This window comes from Melopsittacus undulatus, chromosome Z (assembly GCF_012275295.1).
Source record: "Melopsittacus undulatus isolate bMelUnd1 chromosome Z, bMelUnd1.mat.Z, whole genome shotgun sequence".
Lineage (NCBI taxonomy): Eukaryota > Metazoa > Chordata > Aves > Psittaciformes > Psittaculidae > Melopsittacus > Melopsittacus undulatus.
This window is the reverse complement of record NC_047557.1, coordinates 13,004,611-13,023,262: the sequence shown is the minus strand read 5'-3', so window position 1 is coordinate 13,023,262 and position 18,652 is coordinate 13,004,611. Positions and strand designations below refer to the sequence as shown.

General features: G+C 37.1%; 1 protein-coding gene across 1 annotated transcript in view; it reads left to right on the top strand.

Moving 5' to 3' along the window:
- The window catches only part of LMBRD2 (LMBR1 domain containing 2), a 32,636-nt gene extending 16,788 nt beyond the window's left edge, over window positions 1-15,848 (top strand). The window contains exons 9-18 of the mRNA XM_005151994.3: window positions 1,696-1,879; window positions 3,880-4,061; window positions 4,833-4,966; window positions 5,176-5,281; window positions 6,007-6,104; window positions 7,805-7,908; window positions 8,774-8,820; window positions 10,648-10,750; window positions 12,829-12,958; window positions 15,014-15,848. Coding sequence (XP_005152051.2) covers window positions 1,696-1,879; window positions 3,880-4,061; window positions 4,833-4,966; window positions 5,176-5,281; window positions 6,007-6,104; window positions 7,805-7,908; window positions 8,774-8,820; window positions 10,648-10,750; window positions 12,829-12,958; window positions 15,014-15,074 — 1,149 coding nt within the window. The 3' untranslated portion in view covers window positions 15,075-15,848. The remainder of the gene's footprint in view (window positions 1-1,695; window positions 1,880-3,879; window positions 4,062-4,832; window positions 4,967-5,175; window positions 5,282-6,006; window positions 6,105-7,804; window positions 7,909-8,773; window positions 8,821-10,647; window positions 10,751-12,828; window positions 12,959-15,013) is intronic.
- The last annotated feature ends 2,804 nt before the right edge of the window (window positions 15,849-18,652 follow it).

The window sequence follows — 18,652 nt, the reverse complement described above, 5'->3', positions numbered from 1 at the left end:
TCTAAATTGGAGAGGCATCAATTTGACAGGTGGACCACTCGGTGGATAAAGAACTGGCTGGATGGCTGCATGCAAAGAGTTGTGGTCAATGTCTCAATGTCTGGCTGGAAACCAGTAACGAGTGGTGTCCCTCAGGGATCGGTGTTAGGATCGGTCTTGTTCAACATCTTTGTCGGTGACATGGACAGTGGGATTGAGTGTGCCTTCAGCAAGTTTGCTGATGACAGCAAGCTGTGTGGTTCGGCTGATATGCTGGAGGGAAGGAATGCCATCCAGAGGGACCTTGACACGCTTGTGAGGTGGGCTGATGCCAACCTTATGAATTTTAACCATGGCAAGTGCAAGGTCCTACACCTGGGTCAGAGCAATCCCAGGCACAGCTACAGGTTGGGCAGAGAAGAGATTCAGAGCAGCCCTGCAGAGAAGGGCTTGGGGGTGTTGCTCAATGAGAAAATGAACATGAGCCGGCTTCAGTGTGTGCTCGCAGCCCAGAAAGCCAACCATATCCTGGGCTGCATCAAAAGAAGCGTGACCAGCAATTCAAAGGAGGTGATCCTGCCCCTCTACTCTGCTCTCATGAGACCTCACCTGGAGAATTGTGTGCAGTTCTGGTGTCCTCAACATAAAAAGGACATGGAACTGTTGGAACAAGTCCAGAGGAGGCCATGAGGATGATCAGGGGACTGGAGCACCTCCCATATGAAGACAGGCTGAGAAAGTTGGGGCTGTTCAGCCTGGAGAAGAAAAAGCTGCGTGGAGACCTCATAGTAGCCTTCCAGTATCTGAAGAGGGCCTATAAGGATGCTGGGGAGGGACTGTTCATTAGGGACTGTAGTGACAGGACAAGGGGTAATGTATTAAAACTTAAACAGGGGAAGTTTAGAATGGATATAAGGAAGAAATTCTTTACTGTTAGGGTGGTGAGGCACTGGAATTGTTTGCCCAGGGAGGTTGTGAATGCTCCATCCCTGGTAGTGTTCAAGGCCAGGCTGGACGAAGCTTTGGGTGATATGGTTTAGTGTGAAGTGTCCCTGCCCTTGGGGGGGGGATTGGAACTAGATGAGCTTAAGGTGCTTTCCAACCCCAACTATTCTATGATTCTATGAAATAGTTATAATACTTGCATCCTAATTACGCATGCGCTTTGTGGCTTGGTGGGGGTCTCTGCTGGTCACTGATAGTCTTCCTCACTGTGTTTATTGAATAACATCGGTGCCTGTGCATACTCACAAGGTTCTACTGCTGAGTTAGGTGTTGGTATGCCCTTGCTTCTCTTTTTGTTTCAGTCTTGCTCCACTTTGGAAGCCACTCTGCTATCTTGAAAGCTGGCACCCTTGGTCTTATTTACTGTCTCCTTAGTTGTTATCAGTCCTGTGATGTTCCTTCACGCATCTGCCAAACATTCCTTCTGTGTACACATTAGTATGTTAGAACAGTTTGATCTGTTCTACTATGTTAAAGGCACACACAATATTGTTAGTTTAAGCCTATAAAAGAACTTCAAAACACAGGAATCATGTAGGTAGTCCTTTTATGTTTTATGTATTTAGATAATTAATTACTGGGTTTTGTTAATATACAGAAGTAATCTTTGCAATCCTGCAAAATAGACATCTGTAAGGGGTTTTGCAAGGCTTTTCTCGCATTTCTTGAAACAAGTATGTTGTAACCATAATTTCTTGGAATTTATTGTAGGTAATCTATTCAGTACAGAGACATCGTCGTACACAGGTCCAGTGGCAAATTCTTCTAGAACAAGCGTTCTACCTAGAAGATGTGGCAAAAAATGAAACCAGTGCAACTCGGCAGTTTGTTCATACCTTTCATTCCCAGGAACCAGAGAATAAAATCATTCAGTATTTCTACACACCAACTGTTGGTAAGTGCTATGATGCAGATTTTGAATATGCAAAGGAGTAACTGGTACTGTTCCATAAGAAGAATCTATTTTTTTTATGTAAAAGGTTCAGTTACAGTAGAGGGAAACAAATGTGCATATTAATGCATTTCTGTAATGGAATAGGCATCAGTTACTGATCATAGAATCGTAGAATAGTTAGGGTTGGAAAGGACCTTAAGATCATCTAGTTCCAACCCCCCTGCCATGGGCAGGGACACCTCACACTAAACCATATCACCCAAGGCTTCATCCAACCCGGCCTTGAACACTACCAGGGATGGAGCATTCACAACCTCCCTGGGCAAACAATTCCAGTGCCTCACCACCCTAACAGTAAAGAATTTCTTCCTTATATCCATTCTAAACTTCCCCTGTTTAAGTTTTAATACATTACCCCTTGTCCTGTCACTACAGTCCCTAATGAACAGTCCCTCCCCAGCATCCTTATAGGCCCTCTTCAGATACTGGAAGGCTACTATGAGGTCTCCACGCAGCTTTTTCTTCTCCAGGCTGAACAGCCCCAACTTTCTCAGCCTGTCTTCATATGAGTAATAGTTAGTGGGATTTAATAGACCAGGCAACCTCTCTGCAACATATATATTGTTTATATATATATGTGTACATATATATATATATATATAAAGAATATAAACTTAAAAGCAGTTCCATGTTGTAATAGCAAACTTTGAAGCCTTAGAAGAAAAAACCAAATTATTAAGTTAGCAACTGAAATTACTGGATCACAGATACCTTCTGCATTTGTGGAATATTACTGAGATGGCACCACTCTTCCAGTAAAGGAAAAAGATTCTCTATCTGTCATGTACTGAACATAAGGAGATGTAGCTGCTTTTTCATCTTTTTGGAAATTGCCTTTTCCCAGTCATCTTTCAACTTCTAATTTGTTGTGCAGTAGCAATGGGTTATTTCCCGGGTATGATTCGGAGAAAACTCCAGGAACAAACTTGCCAACAAAGTTTTCAAGCTAACAAGCAGGTATTCTTTATTGCGGCGCCAGGAGACACGGGGGATAACTCCTCCTAACGTGTATCTCCCTATTGCTACACAAGCCATCCTCATATAGTCCCTGGGCATACATACATATTCATGAGGCTATGTATGGATTACATCACTTTCCAGAAAGCTCCCCGCATGCGTACAGAATTGTGGTGGTGGTCTCTGAGGGTCGTTTACTTCTTCCAGCAATCTTCATCACTTCTGGCAGCCTTTGAAGCAGGTGCAGTAGATGCTTATACCAGTTTAATTGGTTCGTTAGCACCAGAGACATAGTAATCCTCCTATCCTCCTACTTATCAGCTAGTTTACCCGTAGCCTATCCTGGACACCTGCTATTCCCAGATACTCCTTATCCCTGCATCCTGTTTTTCTAGACTGTTTTTCTTAAGACCACATCAACTATACCGATTTATCTTGTGCCAGTATGTTCTCTATCTGTACTCTATTTTTTCTATGTATTATGCACCTCAGTAATTTTCCACTGCTACTGTTACAAAGCCATTGAACTTAACATTGCTTAAAACTGATTCTAAAGGTTTATAAGTTCCATTTTGTGATTTTGTGTTCCCCTTGTTTCAGGTAGGACAGTATTATTTTTAAAGCCTAGCTTTTTTTCCGAGAGAGTAACACATGAGCAAACAAAATGTGGATCACTTATTGTATCTGTGCCAAACGTGAAGAGTTCTGCTCTGCACACCTCACTCTCCCCAGTCCATTTGCAAAATTTGCCTCCTAGATTCCACCCTGTTTTCTCCTGTTTTGTGTATGATTATTTAGGGCTGAGCCAGATCTCTCAGCTTCAGAAGACCCCTAAAATTAAGTGTGTGACCCCATAGATTCTGGTCTTCATTTTAAAGGCGTGTGTCCAAGAAGTTTGTGACATTTTTTGTGAGGGAGTTCAGTTTCTGGTTGTGTAATTTTCGTTAACCCTTTCTGATTGTATGTATGTTGTTTTTTTCCAGAGTGGTACTGGGAATGCCTTCTACGACCATGGTTTTACAGGGTGCTTGCTGTTGTTCTGGCCACATTCTCTGTTATTGTTGTGTGGTCAGAGTGCACTTTTTTCAGCACAAAACCAGTTTTATCACTGTTTGCAGTTTTCATACAGCTGGCAGAAAAGACATATAATTATATATACATAGAGGTAAGTTTGAAATAATCACTCAGTAAAAATCTTTCAGGTAATCTGTTACCACAACATTAGACCAGATTTATTTAAAAATAAGCCTCTAAATAATCTGTCAACTCTCAGGAGGTCTCTAAAACATGTAACACCAAACATTGTTTCTGTGGAGTGAGTCAGCTTTTTGCCACTTTCTTAAAACTCTCCAATGCAGGATGAGGGTGTGACCCTGTTGAGCTGAATGTCATGTGTAGAGTGATCTGTGAAACCTTAACTTGAAGCTTTGTGTTTAATCAGCCATGTGTGACCTGTCTTTCCTAACCAGGAATTTGCTGCTGACCAGAAATACAGCCTCAGCTGTAGCTAACATACATATATACAAATTTGTCAGTAAAGGAACTGAGCTGAAAAATTCTAGTGTACTAACAATATATGTTGAATTGAAAACACTCATCTTTATCCCTTTTTGTGGGAAGAAATGCCAAATTAGTCATAGTAATTATCAAGGTAATTACAGCAATTTCATTTACATAACAAGAAGTAGAATTAATATTTCTAGGGTCAGTTGTCATTATATGAAATGCAGGATGTTACAAGTATAATTCTTAATTTAAATTGATGAAAAAATCTCCTGAAGTTTCTTGAGGAGGTGAGAGCTGGTGTTGTAGTCCCATCTCAAAATAAAAAATTAGACTGCAGTCAACCTATTGCCTGCATGGACTATGTACTGAATACATTAAAACCTTTAGTAGAGTTCTGCACCCAAGTGACTTTTATATTTTTTTTTCCCAGATGGCCTGTTTTCTTACCATCTTTTTCTTAAGTATCTGTGTTTACTCTACTGTCTTCAGGATCCGTGTATTTAACTATTATTACTTAGCTTCACATCATCAGACAGATGCGTATAGTCTTCTTTTCAGTGGCATGTGAGTATGTGGCATATATTTTGCAAATTTTCTGTCAGATACTAAATTGAAGGTGTCCATGAAAGTTTAATTTATGTTCTTTCATTTATAAACATATAGGTATAAGTCCTAATGATCATCATTATTCTGTGAAATATCAAGTTATAATTTGTGAATATCGTTAGTGCAATAAATTGTTTTAAATGCTGTTGCTTCTTGTATTTGTGCAGGTTATTTTGCCGTCTTACTCCACCATTATGCTTGAACTTTTTGGGCTTGACCCACATGGATGCAACAATCTCTCACAAAAATACTCAGCCAACTGCTTATACATCTGTAAGTACAGAAAATGTGGGTTTGAGCCATCTATATGTTTTGGAAAATAGGCACAATATTTTAAAATATTTCTTATATTAAGATTCAGATATTAAAATACTTTAATTACTATTACACAGGTAGACATACTTACTTATAGTTCAGTAATGACTGCTAGGAGTAATCAGTAGTTCAATTTTTCTGTTTAGGTCTCTTTATCCTAAGAAAGTAAAGTGTTACTGTGAAGAGTTCAGACGGTTCTTCACTTCTTCAGAGCTTTAGCTTCCTCTGGTTTCAGCCTATGGGGCATTTTTATAGACTAGAAGTGAACCTAACTTGCCGCTAAAAACAGTGAGTTTGGGATAACTGAACCACAGTTTCCACAGGACAGCAGGTTACATCTCACATCTTTGTTGTTAGCAAGTGGATTCTTAGTGTTGCCCAGAGATTACTTTCACAACAGATGAAAAAAGATCCACCAGATTTGAACTGGTTCTGGATTAGGTGAGACAAGATCAAGCATCTTGGAAACCTTGAAGTGGATACACTGCTAGAGGCAGCCTTTATATCTGCTTATTCTGGATTAAGTGAAACAGATCTGTGATAATGATATTGACTGATTTTCAGTAAGTGTAAGGGATTGTGTGTTTGTATGTTGTGGACTAAAAACAGTAAGATGGGACAATCTTTACGGATACATGTAGAAAATAGTTGATTATAGCTTGTTCTTGGAATTTTTTTTCCAGATAATGGGATCCATGAGAGTGCTGTCCTTCATTGCAGATGGATTTTATATATATTACCCAATGCTTGTTGTCATTCTCTGTATTGCCACATACTTCAGGTAAGTAATATGCTAGATAGATCCTCTGTATTTCTTTACATTAAGAATATTAGTTTCAGTGATCGGTGAGATAGTCTCTTCTCCTTTTCCAGCATTTGAGTTATGAAATAATAAAAAAATGCAAAACCTAAACCAATGCCTACCTATTTATATATGTGAAATGTACACGTTTCAAGAATATTTATTATATTAACTCATAACTGAGTTGTGGGGGCTTTTTCCCCATTAAACTTCATTCCTAGATTTTGAGGTCAGATCTGTTCAAACTTTGGAGCCTGCAGACATTTAGATTCTGCTTTTGAGATTGAAACTACCATGAGGAAACTATGTTTTCAGCAAGGTTTTCTAATATATTAAGAAGCATTAGCTGAAACTGTACTTAATAAACTTTCTCATTGGTATGGTGATTTTCTGATCCATACCAGACTTCAGTTTGAAAGTATAATGGTTTAAATCATTTGATCTTGTTTCCCTAAGGCACAATGTCTTGGCAGCTGTAAGGGTAGTTACAGAAAATACTGTTGTATGTATTATATGTTTGCCTTATCCTTACATTTCAAAATGTTTGCTTTTGAGCTCTGTAATGGTTGAGATACTTTAGGTTTGCCCAGCTATGTTTATGTTCGCTTCCTAAATTTTGGTGACTCATATAGATTGTAGTAAAATGCCTTGATCTGTCCATAAAAACCTGTATGCATCCATATATAATAAGACAACAAGGATCGTGTCCTTATTTTTGCATGCTTACTTTTAGGTTAGAGTACAAAAATAGTGGTGGAGTGAAAAAAGCCCCAACAAGCAAAAAAGCCCCCCAAAAAACGGCGAAGCCAACAACAAGAAAATAATTTGTGTGACTTGTTGTCCATGAGCCTGGGTCTTGAATACCACAGTGAAAAGGAAGAGAAGAAACTGAGGAGAGGATCTTGCTTTGCGAGGACTTTTCCGCCCTCTAATAATTCAGATGCATGCAGAACACTAAGTAAAATCTATCAAGGAAAGCTGTTTAGTGCAGCAGTCTTAAAGTTCAGATAGTATAGGGAAAAAAAAGCGTTTCAGCATATACAATGAAGCCAACTTTGACATGATATTGCTGCACCAGTTTGGAGAAAAACAACAAAACCAGCAGTTGTGTTCTCAAGTGTGAAGTTGAAAAGGTGAATGCTGTCTTAATTCAAGGACTATGTTAAAAAAAATGGAGCAAGCTTTTTATCTGACTGCTGCCTAATGTGTATTCAGCCAGCATCCCTGCAGCAGAAGAACATGCCACATGTTTCTCCTGAGTGAAACCTGAGATGAAGGTGGCTTTCCTGTTACTACTATTTCAAAGCCACAGATATCTTAATAGGCAGAATTTTTGTAGTAATTGTGTTCTGACAAAGAAGAGTCAATGAGATATAGGTATGAATTTTGTTATATCTGAGAACATTTCAAGCAATTGTCTTATCTTAAATCACTACTCTCAAGACTATAGACAGTGTTATTCCTTGATTTGAATAGGAGTATTTAATCACTTTCAGTTGGATATAGGAACATGTCACTGTTGTGAATTTTCTGATTTCTCAGTATAATAATGTGTCTTCTATATTGCTTTATGACTTGAATTGTTTATAGATTTCTGAGTAATTTGTTTTACATTTTGCGTTGTAATATCTCTATTCATTGTAAGTTAACAAACAAAATTGCTTCTCCTGCTTTACCAGTTTAGGAACTCGTTGTTTGAATCTCTTGGGATTTCAGCAGTTCATGGGGGATAACGAAATGACCTCTGATTTGATTGATGAAGGGAAAGAGCTAATCAGAAGAGGTAAGTTGGATCGTCTATCCTAGTATTCCTACGAAGTGCACTATGTTGTTGCATGAAACAACCTGAAATGTTGCACAAACTCATTTTAATCTTGCTTTGTGTAGTATGTTAATTGAGCTGCCCAAACGCTGTCATCTCCTTTACAATTTTTTTGTGGTTTCACCTAACTGTGTCTTATCACAGAAAATGTGTTGTTCTGTAGAGCTATAATTATCTGCTGGTTTTGAAAGCTTTTTATTTTTAATGTAATTCTTATTGAAAGTGTTTTGTGAAAGTTGTTAAAAGCTATGTTTAGAAATAAAATCTTTGGATACAATTTTATATTGTGGAATAATTTTATACTTCTTTCACAGTTTACAAAAAAACCCTAGATTTTCTTAGAGTAGGTTTATTCGTGGATTTGGGTTTTGTTTTGTTTTTTTCTTTTTGAGAGAGATGCATGTCTCCCCTTAAACGTTATTCTTTGATGCTGGGATGTTACATTTACAGCTGAATAGTAGATACAGACACAAACTATTTGGGTCATACTTTGGGCCTCACCGAACTTCAGCAAGATTTTGATTTGATAATGCTCAAGTTTGTTCTTAACATCATACTTTTTCCAACTACTTTTTTTTTTGTTAGCTAGTATCCACCTGTCATGCCTTGACCCAGGATACCATCACGACTAATTCTAACAGGAAACTCCATAATGACAGACAAGCAGCTTTGTCTTTTGTCTCCATTTAATTGTATGAGCTACTTATTTCTATATAAGTAAGAATCTTAGCAAGTTAACTTTGGGGTTTCACTGTTTATTAAAAAATATCGGTAATGATTTTTCTTGTGTGGAGCTCAGCTGGTTCTTTTTTTTTTTCTTATATAGAGAAAAGAAAACGTCAAAGGCAGGAAGAAGGTGAAAACAGAAGAAGGGTATGAGATTGTTTTAGCTAATTACAATATTAATATACTGCAATACCTAATAGGATTTGCCATTGCTGTTTAATTCAGCATGTTCTATTTCACAAAAATGTAAGTTCCCAGTAATTGATGGAATCAGTTTAATCTTAGAGAGTAGTCTTGGCTAGGAATGGGGGGTGATAATTTACATTTTAGTTTTAAAGGATAAGAGAATTACTCTGGTCACACTACTTGGGCACTTTTGTTACTGTGCTGTGAGAGCAGTGTATGCCAATGGGTATAATAAACATTAAAAATTATCCTGATTTCTAGGATGCAGAATAATCTGAAATGGCTTATTATCAGTCTCTTATATTGATACTGCTCTGTTTGAAATAACTGCAGTTGCACTGTCATCATGTTCACTGAAATAGGGACTGTATACTCCTCCCAAACATACCTGTTGCTTTGTATGCCCTTTGGAAAATAATTGACACAGATTTTTGTTTGTTTGCTTGTTTTCAGTGGAGGGAATTACATTTAAGACAAAATCAATACTTTTATCACAGGGTAACAAACAGAATGTTTGATTCAAATCAGACTTTCAGTGCATACTGAATTGAAAAATCTATGAAGGCAGTCAATCTGGAGAAAAATAATTCAGGAAGCTTCATTTTAAGGAGTGTCAGTTAACTATGGCTTTAATTTTCCATTTGTTTATAACATTAGGAATTTAGTATAAAAAGTCGTGAAGAGATAAATCAAAAGATGCATGTAAAAAATCAATGGACTAAAGGAAGGGAAAAATGTTATCTGCAGAAAGGTAGGATAATACTGGGACTAAAACCTTTTGGCTTTTCATGCTCAAGAATACTTTAATTCTGGATGACAGCCAGTACAACCAGGACAGACAAGCCTTTCTTCTCATCTTCCCATCTCATAATTTTAGAATTCAAACTTACTGTTAAATGAAATAGTAGCAAAGGCATGCCGCATTTAGTATACACTGAAATGATCTGACATTAAGAAACAATTTTGGTTCAACAGCGAACTCAGTTTCAGATGTTACCTGTTTTTTAAGTTTACATTGAATACTGTAGTGCTTTATTTTTTGAAACTCTTCGGGCTTTTGAGACTATTATCTTTTACTGGATCATGATTAAATGCTTGATCCTTCTGCAGCTTAGAACTAACATGGCATAAATTAACACAACTAACTTCGAGTATAGAGTTCCTACCAGCCCATAATCTGGGATCTAGATATGAAACTGAAAGTTATTGGGGCAATTTTCTGGAAAAGTTGCTTTGGAGGAAAAGTTTCTGTTGAGACATGAAGTTGTTTCCTAATAAAAGTATGAGATGTCTTGTTCTTTAATATTACACTTGATACTAAAATGTTTTCATACTAAAACATGATGGAATAGAAACACAACAGAACAAGCTAAGTAAACATGGCTTGTCCAAATATTTTTGTGCTGCTTGTGTTTATTTTTCCATTCTGCCACTAGATGGGAGTAGAACTTTAAAAAAGCAACCCTCCCACCATAATTTGAAGCAGTGTAGTGAACTTTGAATGCAGATTTAATATGTAGTTTGTTTTCTGCAAGCCTTTTTTCTAAAGAACTATTACAGTAACTGGTTTAGTGAAGAGCTATATTGAGTTTAAAATACATACCAAAATTCTCTCTGTAAGAAGATACTGAACAGGAACACTTTTAAAGTGTTGCTTTCATAGTCTGATGTAATTGACCAATTAGCTCTACATTGCAGATCTGGAATATATCTTGATCCTCCATAGGCTTTTGTTGTGTTGCTTTTTCCTTGCCACACACATTTCCTTATTTTATCATTTTTTTCCAGGAGTGGAAAGAGCGATATGGAAATAGAGATGATTCCACTAGAAACAGAGTTGTTCACACAGACCAAAAAGAATCCAGTTTCTCAGAGGCCAATGCCAATAGACGTAAGCTTTATAGGGTTTGTGGGGAGTCTAATTTGGTTTATTATTCTAGTATCTTGCCTGCACCACACTGGCTGTGTGAGTAGCTTCATATATGTTCCTTTTTGTCTTAATTGATGTGCTAATATATTCCTTTCATTGGCACAGTGTCATCTTGCCTGTTAAAGCCATCTGAAAAGAGTGCTGCGTTTCTTCCCATATTCTGTACTCCCTCTAGTTGAGGTTGGAGATTCTGGCTGGTTTCAACAACTTGGTCTTCTTATGGGGCATAAAATGGCTGCAATGAGAGTAGCAGCTGTCAACAAAGAGGTTATATTTAGGATATATCTTGAATTTTGCAATTTTAAATATTAAATTTAGCTCTTGTAGTTGCGAATTAATTTTTCAGATGGGAATAATTAAATGATCAGATACATGGCCAATGAATGTAAAATAAGTAACATATCACATGAGTGTATACATATTCATTTAATAATGTCTGTTAGCACAAAACATTTTTTGTGGGTGCTCCATTCTTCCAAACAGTTTATTTGTCACAGTCTTAACGTTTTTTTATGTATTTTATGTGCTTTTGTAAGCTAATGACAAATAAGAAATGAAATTTAAAAAAAAGAAGAGAAAAGATGGAGGAGAAAGCAAGCTCTGAACATACTGGTAGATCTCTCCTCCTCTTTACAGAGTTGCAAATTCATATTTTCAGAGGTAGCCTAACTGTGAGATTACATTAAATTATTAGTATATTCTATACTTTAATGTAACTAAAGGAATATGTAGCATTTCAATATTGAAACAAACTGTAGGTACTGGCCTAATGAAAGTGGCCGAGTGAACTGCAAAAACACTGTATTTCATTAGTTCATAAGATTGCCTCTTTAAAAAAAACCAAAACAAAAAACCAAAAAACCCAACCCTTCAGGTGTCTTAATTAAAGTGGGAGGTTGGGAAGATGAATGGTTGATTGTTCATCCATCTAATTTAAAAGTAAAGTTTGCATATAATTTTTTTTTTTCATTCTTATAGAATCATAGAATAGCTAAGGTTGGAAAGGATCTTAAGATCATCTAGTTCCAACCCCCCTGCCATGGGCAGGGACACCTCGCACTAAATCATGTCACCCAAGGCTCTGTCCAACCTGGCCTTGAACACTGCCAAGGATGGAGCATTCACAACTTCCCTGGGAAATCTATTCCAGTGCCTCAGCACCCTCACAGTAAATAACTTCCTCCTTATATCCAATCTAAACTTCCCCTGTTTAAGTTTTAACCCATAGCCCCTTGTCCTATCACTACAGTCCCTAATGAAGAGGCTATTCCCAGCATCCTTATAGGCCCCCTTCAGATACTGGGAGGCTGCTCTGAGGTCTCCACGCAGCCTTCTCTTCTCCAGGCTGAACAGCCCCAACTTTCTCAGCCTGTCTTCATACGGGAGGTGCTCCAGTCCCCTGATCATCCTCGTGGCCTCCTCTGGACTTGTTCCAACAGTTCCATGTCCTTTTTATGTTGAGGACACCAGAACTGCACACAATTCTCCAGGTGAGGTCTCATGAGAGCAGAATAGAGGGGCAGGATCACCTCCTTTGACCTGCTGGTCGTGCTGCTTTTGATGCAGCCCAGAATATGGTTGGCTTTCTGGGCTGTGAGCACACACTGAAGCTGGCTCACGTTAATTTTCTGATTGAGCAACACCCCTAAGTCCTTCTCCTTGGGCTGCTCTGAATCTCTTCTCTGCCCAACCTGTAGCTGTGCCTGGGATTGCTCTGATCCAGGTGTAGGATCTTCCACTTGGCATGGTTAAACTTCATGAGGTTGGCATCAGCCCATTCTTTGCAAAGTAGATCTCATCTTACCTGATGGACAAAATGATAATTGTAGTTTCCATGGACATACAAAATGAATTTGAATACAATGAATCTGAGCATATAGTTGGTTAGTTTAATATCTAATCTACTCTAAATCATCATAGCTAAACTTTGGATGACTTAGTAGCAATTTATTATTCTGGTATTTAAAGTTTGATGACTTCACATTCTGTAAGGTGTTCATAGAGCAAATGAGTGTCTTTCCTTTCTTTTACCTGTTCAGCTCTATCAAAGTATACCCGATCAAATGGTAGGACTGAAAGAGATAGAATAGAACTTCTTCAGGATGCAGAACCTTTGGATTTTAATGCAGACTCAATTAATGATGACCCTCTTGAATCAGACTCTGGAAGGTGAGGAATCTTCTCTCTTATTTACAATATATTCTGACTTATGACACCTGTATCAGATGGTTTCCTAGTAGGTTTTGTAAACAAAGATTACCACTTTACCTAGTTCTTTTCCTTTCTTCCTTCTCCCCCATGATTCGGTGACTGTTTTAAAACTAGTTGAAACCTGAAGCTTTTTCATATTTTTTAGAAATGTCTCTGTGGAATTTGAGTTAAATATAATTTTATATGTTGGCGTAATCTGAAAAAAAAACCTGCATATATGCATATACTTCATATAAAACCAGAAACCTGGAGAACAACCTGAACAATACAAGGTTTTCTCTAATTTCCTAGAAGACTTTAGAAAGTTCTTTTGATTTCCATGTATAAAAACTATCATAAAGGGCTGCAAGAAAGAAAACTGAATATTACAAGACCAGTAGTTTCAGTAACACATCTGAGGATCAGATCTTGGAATGACTGGAGTGAACTAAATCTGAAATTACTGAACATAAAGTTCCCAGCTGAACAGAGTAGCTCTGCCTGTAACAGAGAATTCTGTGATTCGGTGGTGGTGGCTGCAACAGCAAATTTCCTTAGTCATGCCATAGAGTATTTTTCGTGACTGCTAAGCTCTGCTCATATTTAAGAAACAAATAATACATTTTATGGGTGCTTTTTTATCTAGGTAGTTATAATGTAGAATCATTTAATGATAAATAATTTTAAATTCCTATATAAAAGTTGGACTTTACATTATTTTTAGCAAAACTAGCATGCCCGGTCCAATTAAAAAAATCATGAATGGTTTCAGTTGACTCATAATGTCAAAAAATAAATGCCAAAACCACGCTATTAAATGACAATGCCAGTTCTTCAGATCACATCAGCAATGTTAGTTTACATCATCAACTAACTTGTCTAGTCCAGTGTCACCACATTTCAAAAGCTGGTTCTTTTTAAGCACAAGAATTCAAAGAGCTAGCCTAACGTTTGGTCAGTTGTTGATATCTGTACAGTGTGAAAGGGGTAATAGTCTACAAAAATAGGAATATACATATATAATTCTTTCGGAGCCAATGTTTTTCAGGTACAGTATCTGAAGTCTTCTGGCACCTATACAGATTTTGCAGAGTGGAACATTCTGAAATATTTTTTTCTTAAGAAAATCTGGAGCCACAGAGCTTAGTTCAGTTCTTTTTTAGTAACCTGCATTGATTTCATAGAGGTAATAAATCAAGAATAATTGCATATGACATTTCAATTCACTTAAAAATAGCTCATTATAGCAACATTGATTTTTTTTTTTTTCAAACTATAACTCCTGTGGTAGTTACAAGTGTTCTAGGACAGTAAGAGCATTAGGAACACTAGCTTCTGGCACTAAGTCTATTCAGGTTTTGGGAAGTACTGCAGAGAGGAAGTACATTGTGCTTTCACTGAGAGTTGTATGTACTTTTAAAATGCTTTTAAAATAGATTTGACCAACAGTTTGTGAGGCTTTTTTCCTGCTAAGAGTGCAGCTGTTTGTTCTCATTATCTTTGAAACTATTTCTCCTAGGAATACCACCGAGATGTACTGTTAATCACCCAAACTACTTTTGGATGCTGTTGTTTGGTTTGGGGGTTTTTCTTTGCTTGGAGTTTTGCTGTTGGTTGGTTGGCTTTTTCCTTTGGGTTTTGGTGATTTGGGGTACGGGGGGTTGTTTTGGGGGTTTTTGTAGGTTTTAGGTTTTTGGTTGGTTTGTTTTGGGGGTTTGTTGGTTTGGTTTGATTTGGTTTGGTTTTTTAGGAAAAGGTTATGTTCAACAAAAACATCAACTTCTTTTCTTTGTATGAAGAAACAAAGTTCTGTAAGACTCCCAGTATTCATATCACTGCTTTTTTTGGTCACATGAGATCTAACTTAATGACTGCCTATGAAATTCTCACGGAAACAGTAATTCAGTAGAGCTTCAGATCATATAATTCATTGAGAGTGAAGGAGAAAGAATTCAGTGAGAATTACATGATTTCTTGGGTCTTTATTTTTCTATTTCCCTTGATACTTTCTCATATTTAAAATTGATTCTGCAGGTACCAGCCTGGTGGAAGATACCTGTCGATGTCTCGAAGCAAAATATTTGATGATGTCTAAACTCCTCAAAGCTGAAGAAAATTCAGTGGAAGTTATTCCCTGCTCATTGCTTAAAAAATACTGTTTTTATGATATATCACTGAACCAGAGAAGATAATATTTCTTTAAAAAATGAATATGAAGGAACAACTAATTTGGAAATGCATCTGTATATGACAAGAATGTGCTTCTTCTGTTGCAGATATTGTTGTCCATCAGTGTGGGCTTTTGTGTCATGACCAAAAAGAGAAAAATAATAATTAAGTTAAAAGAGTGTAAACTTCATAAATATACCTGGGGCTCAACTTGCTTTAACATTTTCAGTTTTAGGAAAACGATTTTTTGGAAGGAATCTTTTTGTATTTTAACAGATGCTGTATGAGCATTTTAATGCATCCAGAGTGCGGATTTGTCAATTACTTTAATAAACACTTTCTATATTTTTTTTATTACAACTTAATGCCTAGTCCAAAATCTACAGAATGAAATTAAGGTTTCTTTTGGTTTCAGTGGTCTTTGAATAATAGAATCATAGAATCAACTAGGTTGGAAAAGACCTTTTAAGATCATCAAGTCCAACCATTACCCAGGACCGCCAAGACCGTCACTATATTGTGTCATTGAGGGCCTCATTTATGTGGTTTTTGAACACTTCAGCTTTTCTGGGAAGCCTTTTCCAATGGCTGATTACCTGCACTGTGAAGAATTTTTTCCTAATATCCAATCTAAACCTCCTCTTGTGCAGCTTGAGACCATTTCCTCTTGTCCTGCTGCTTGTTACTTGGGAGAAGAGACTGACCCCCACCTCACTACAACCTCCTTTCAGGTAGCTGTAGAGAGGGATGAGATCCCCCCTGAGCTTTCTCTTCTCCAGACTAAACCCCTGCAGTTCCCTCAGCTGCTCCTCATCAGACTTGTGCTCCAGCACCAGCTCTGTTGCTCTTCTCTGGACCTACTCCACCACCTCAATGTCTCTCTTGTAGTGAGGGGCCCAGAACTGAACACAGGATTCAAGGTACAGCCTTATCAGTGCTGAGTTCAGGGATATGATTGCTGCCCTGGTTCTGCTGGCCACACTATTGCTGATACAGACCAGGATGATGCTCGCCTTCTTGGCTGCCTGGGCACAAGCTGACTCATGTTCAGCCGGCCATCGGTCAGCACTCCCAGGTCATGTAGCAGACCATGTTTAAGTAGAAAGATTGAAAGGCAGGCTGTCTTCACGAAGTCAGAAACTACATGTTTCAGTATTTAAAGGGTGGCTGCAAAGAAGATGGAGATTCCCTTTCTACATGGAGTCACATGGAAAAGATGAAGATTAGTGGGCACAAGTTACTCTTGGGAAGAAAAAAAAATTCAGTGAGAACAGTCATTGGAGTAACCTCCCCAGGGAAGTGGTGGATTTCCTGGCATGGGACACCTTTAAGATTTAGCCAGACAGGATGCTGGGACCCTGTCTAGAGTGTGTTTTGCCAGGAAAGGTGAGACCAGATGATCCTTGCAGTCCCTTCCAGCCTGATGTTTTATGATTCTATGAAATTTGGTGGCATAAATTTTGAAGCAAGCTGTATTGGTCAAGAAAGGATGTATTTTTTCTTTTCCAACATTATATGCAGATAAATAATTTTAGCATGTGTAAATATTTGAAATCGACTGACCATAGTTTTCATTGTCATATGAGCATATGTGCAATAGCAGGAATACATTATCAAAGATATAAATTGATTTAAGATATTTGCAGTTGTAATGGTTGAAAATTTTGGCACACTAGCATTTTTGTAACTGTAAAAGAAATATAATGTGAAAATTGATTTAAATGCTGAAACTTTATAATTTGCACACAACTCGGGCACGGCTTCAAATTGTAGCATATTCCTTTAAATGAAGGGAAATACATAGCATGACTGGATAATGGTAAATACTTTTAATGTCCCAAATACCCTGATTACATTATGTATCTGTTTTTAAGGTGCCTGTATTTTGCAGTAACTTGTTGAAAAAAGAACAATGCTTATTCATTTGAATGCCATTCAAAAATGCCAATTACTAACAGTGTAAAAAAACTTCACATGAATTTCATTGGTGTAGATTTTTAAAGTGTAGTTAGTTGAAAGAATTTTCAACTGTAATCATAGGGTAAAAGATGTGATCAAATTCATTATGTCTTTGGAAATTTGCTTTATTTAAAGTGTTGTATTATTGCAGTTTGTCTTAAGTCTTTACCACTTGGGGATTTTCTTCCATTCTTATTGCAAAGTTATGTTGAAAACTGAAAGAGAACATGTTTTTATTTTAAGTTCTTTATCATGCTTAAAAAACAGACATCCATTAAAACAGTTAGGAATGAGTTCTTGTGAAAAGAAATTTTTTATGAATGAGGTGTTCTACTGATTTTTAAAAGTAGTCTGTTTCTGAAGTAATTGTTAATGGGGATCTAACTACCTCTTGTGATTTAGTAGATCATGTGTTCTAACAGTAGTGATATGTGTAATATATTGTTCTGCCTGTTTTAAAACATTTAATTGTTATTATGAAGGAGAAAAAAATACTCTATTTGTATAGAAATACTTATATTAATAAATTAGCTGACATGAAGTAATCGTCAGTTCCTTTTTTAGGTGAATACACTGAATGACAGCCACGTCCACATGTATTCAAGGGTATACAATTTCCAGATTACCTGTAAAAGGACATTTTCTTAGTTTTGGTATTTTTTATACTGTAAAAGCTTGATCAAAATCGTACAGTGGTATCAGGGACTTGTAGTTAAGAAAACGAGACTCTTTTTATTCAGATTGTTCTTTAGCAATTTTATGTTAGCACCTATTTAATTTAATTTAGGTCTATTCTGAATTCAGCCTTATGTGAAGGGGATTATATATATTCATGGACTTTCATCCACATGAATGTTCTTAGACTTGATATTTCTATTTTTAAAACTTGTGTCTCGTTTAATTGCCAGAAAGTTTATTTGTAAAAAAAATCTTTGGATGAAATAAGGTTCAGGTTCTTTGTTTAACTCTTGAAATTGTCACTACAAAGGGATCTAATTCAGTGCTAATTGAAAAATTATAGAAGGAATGTTTGTTATTCCGAGTTCTTGTGAAGTATCCTTACCTAGCCCCTGCTGACTTCAGAGAATTGGATCAGGCTTTCTTGGGCCTGGTTTGTTTGGGGTATTTTTCCCCTCTCAGAAAATCAGTGGAATGGCTACAAACAGAATTTTCAGTGGAAACTTTTTACAGATTTTATACATGAAAGCTAACTAGTCCTTGGTGTTAAGTCCTCTGTGCAGTTTTCATTGGGATACAGTAATTTAGGGAGTTGAATGTACAAGTTTAATGGCAGTGGGATTTCGGTTGCTAACAGAAAGGCTGACTTTATTGAGGTGGGAATGCAGTGACCTTTTTTTGATGTTGCAGTGGAGTGATGGAGTTACCAATGGCTGCTTTGAGCTCTGAAAGTCTCTCAAAAGTTCTTTGGATTGTGCTTGGAGATTTCTGATGTAATGTGCTCCCCAGATACACTGACTGTTTAAGTAAGGAGTTGATAGTTGCTGACCAACAGTTACTCTTGCCCTAATTATATGCAATTTTTAG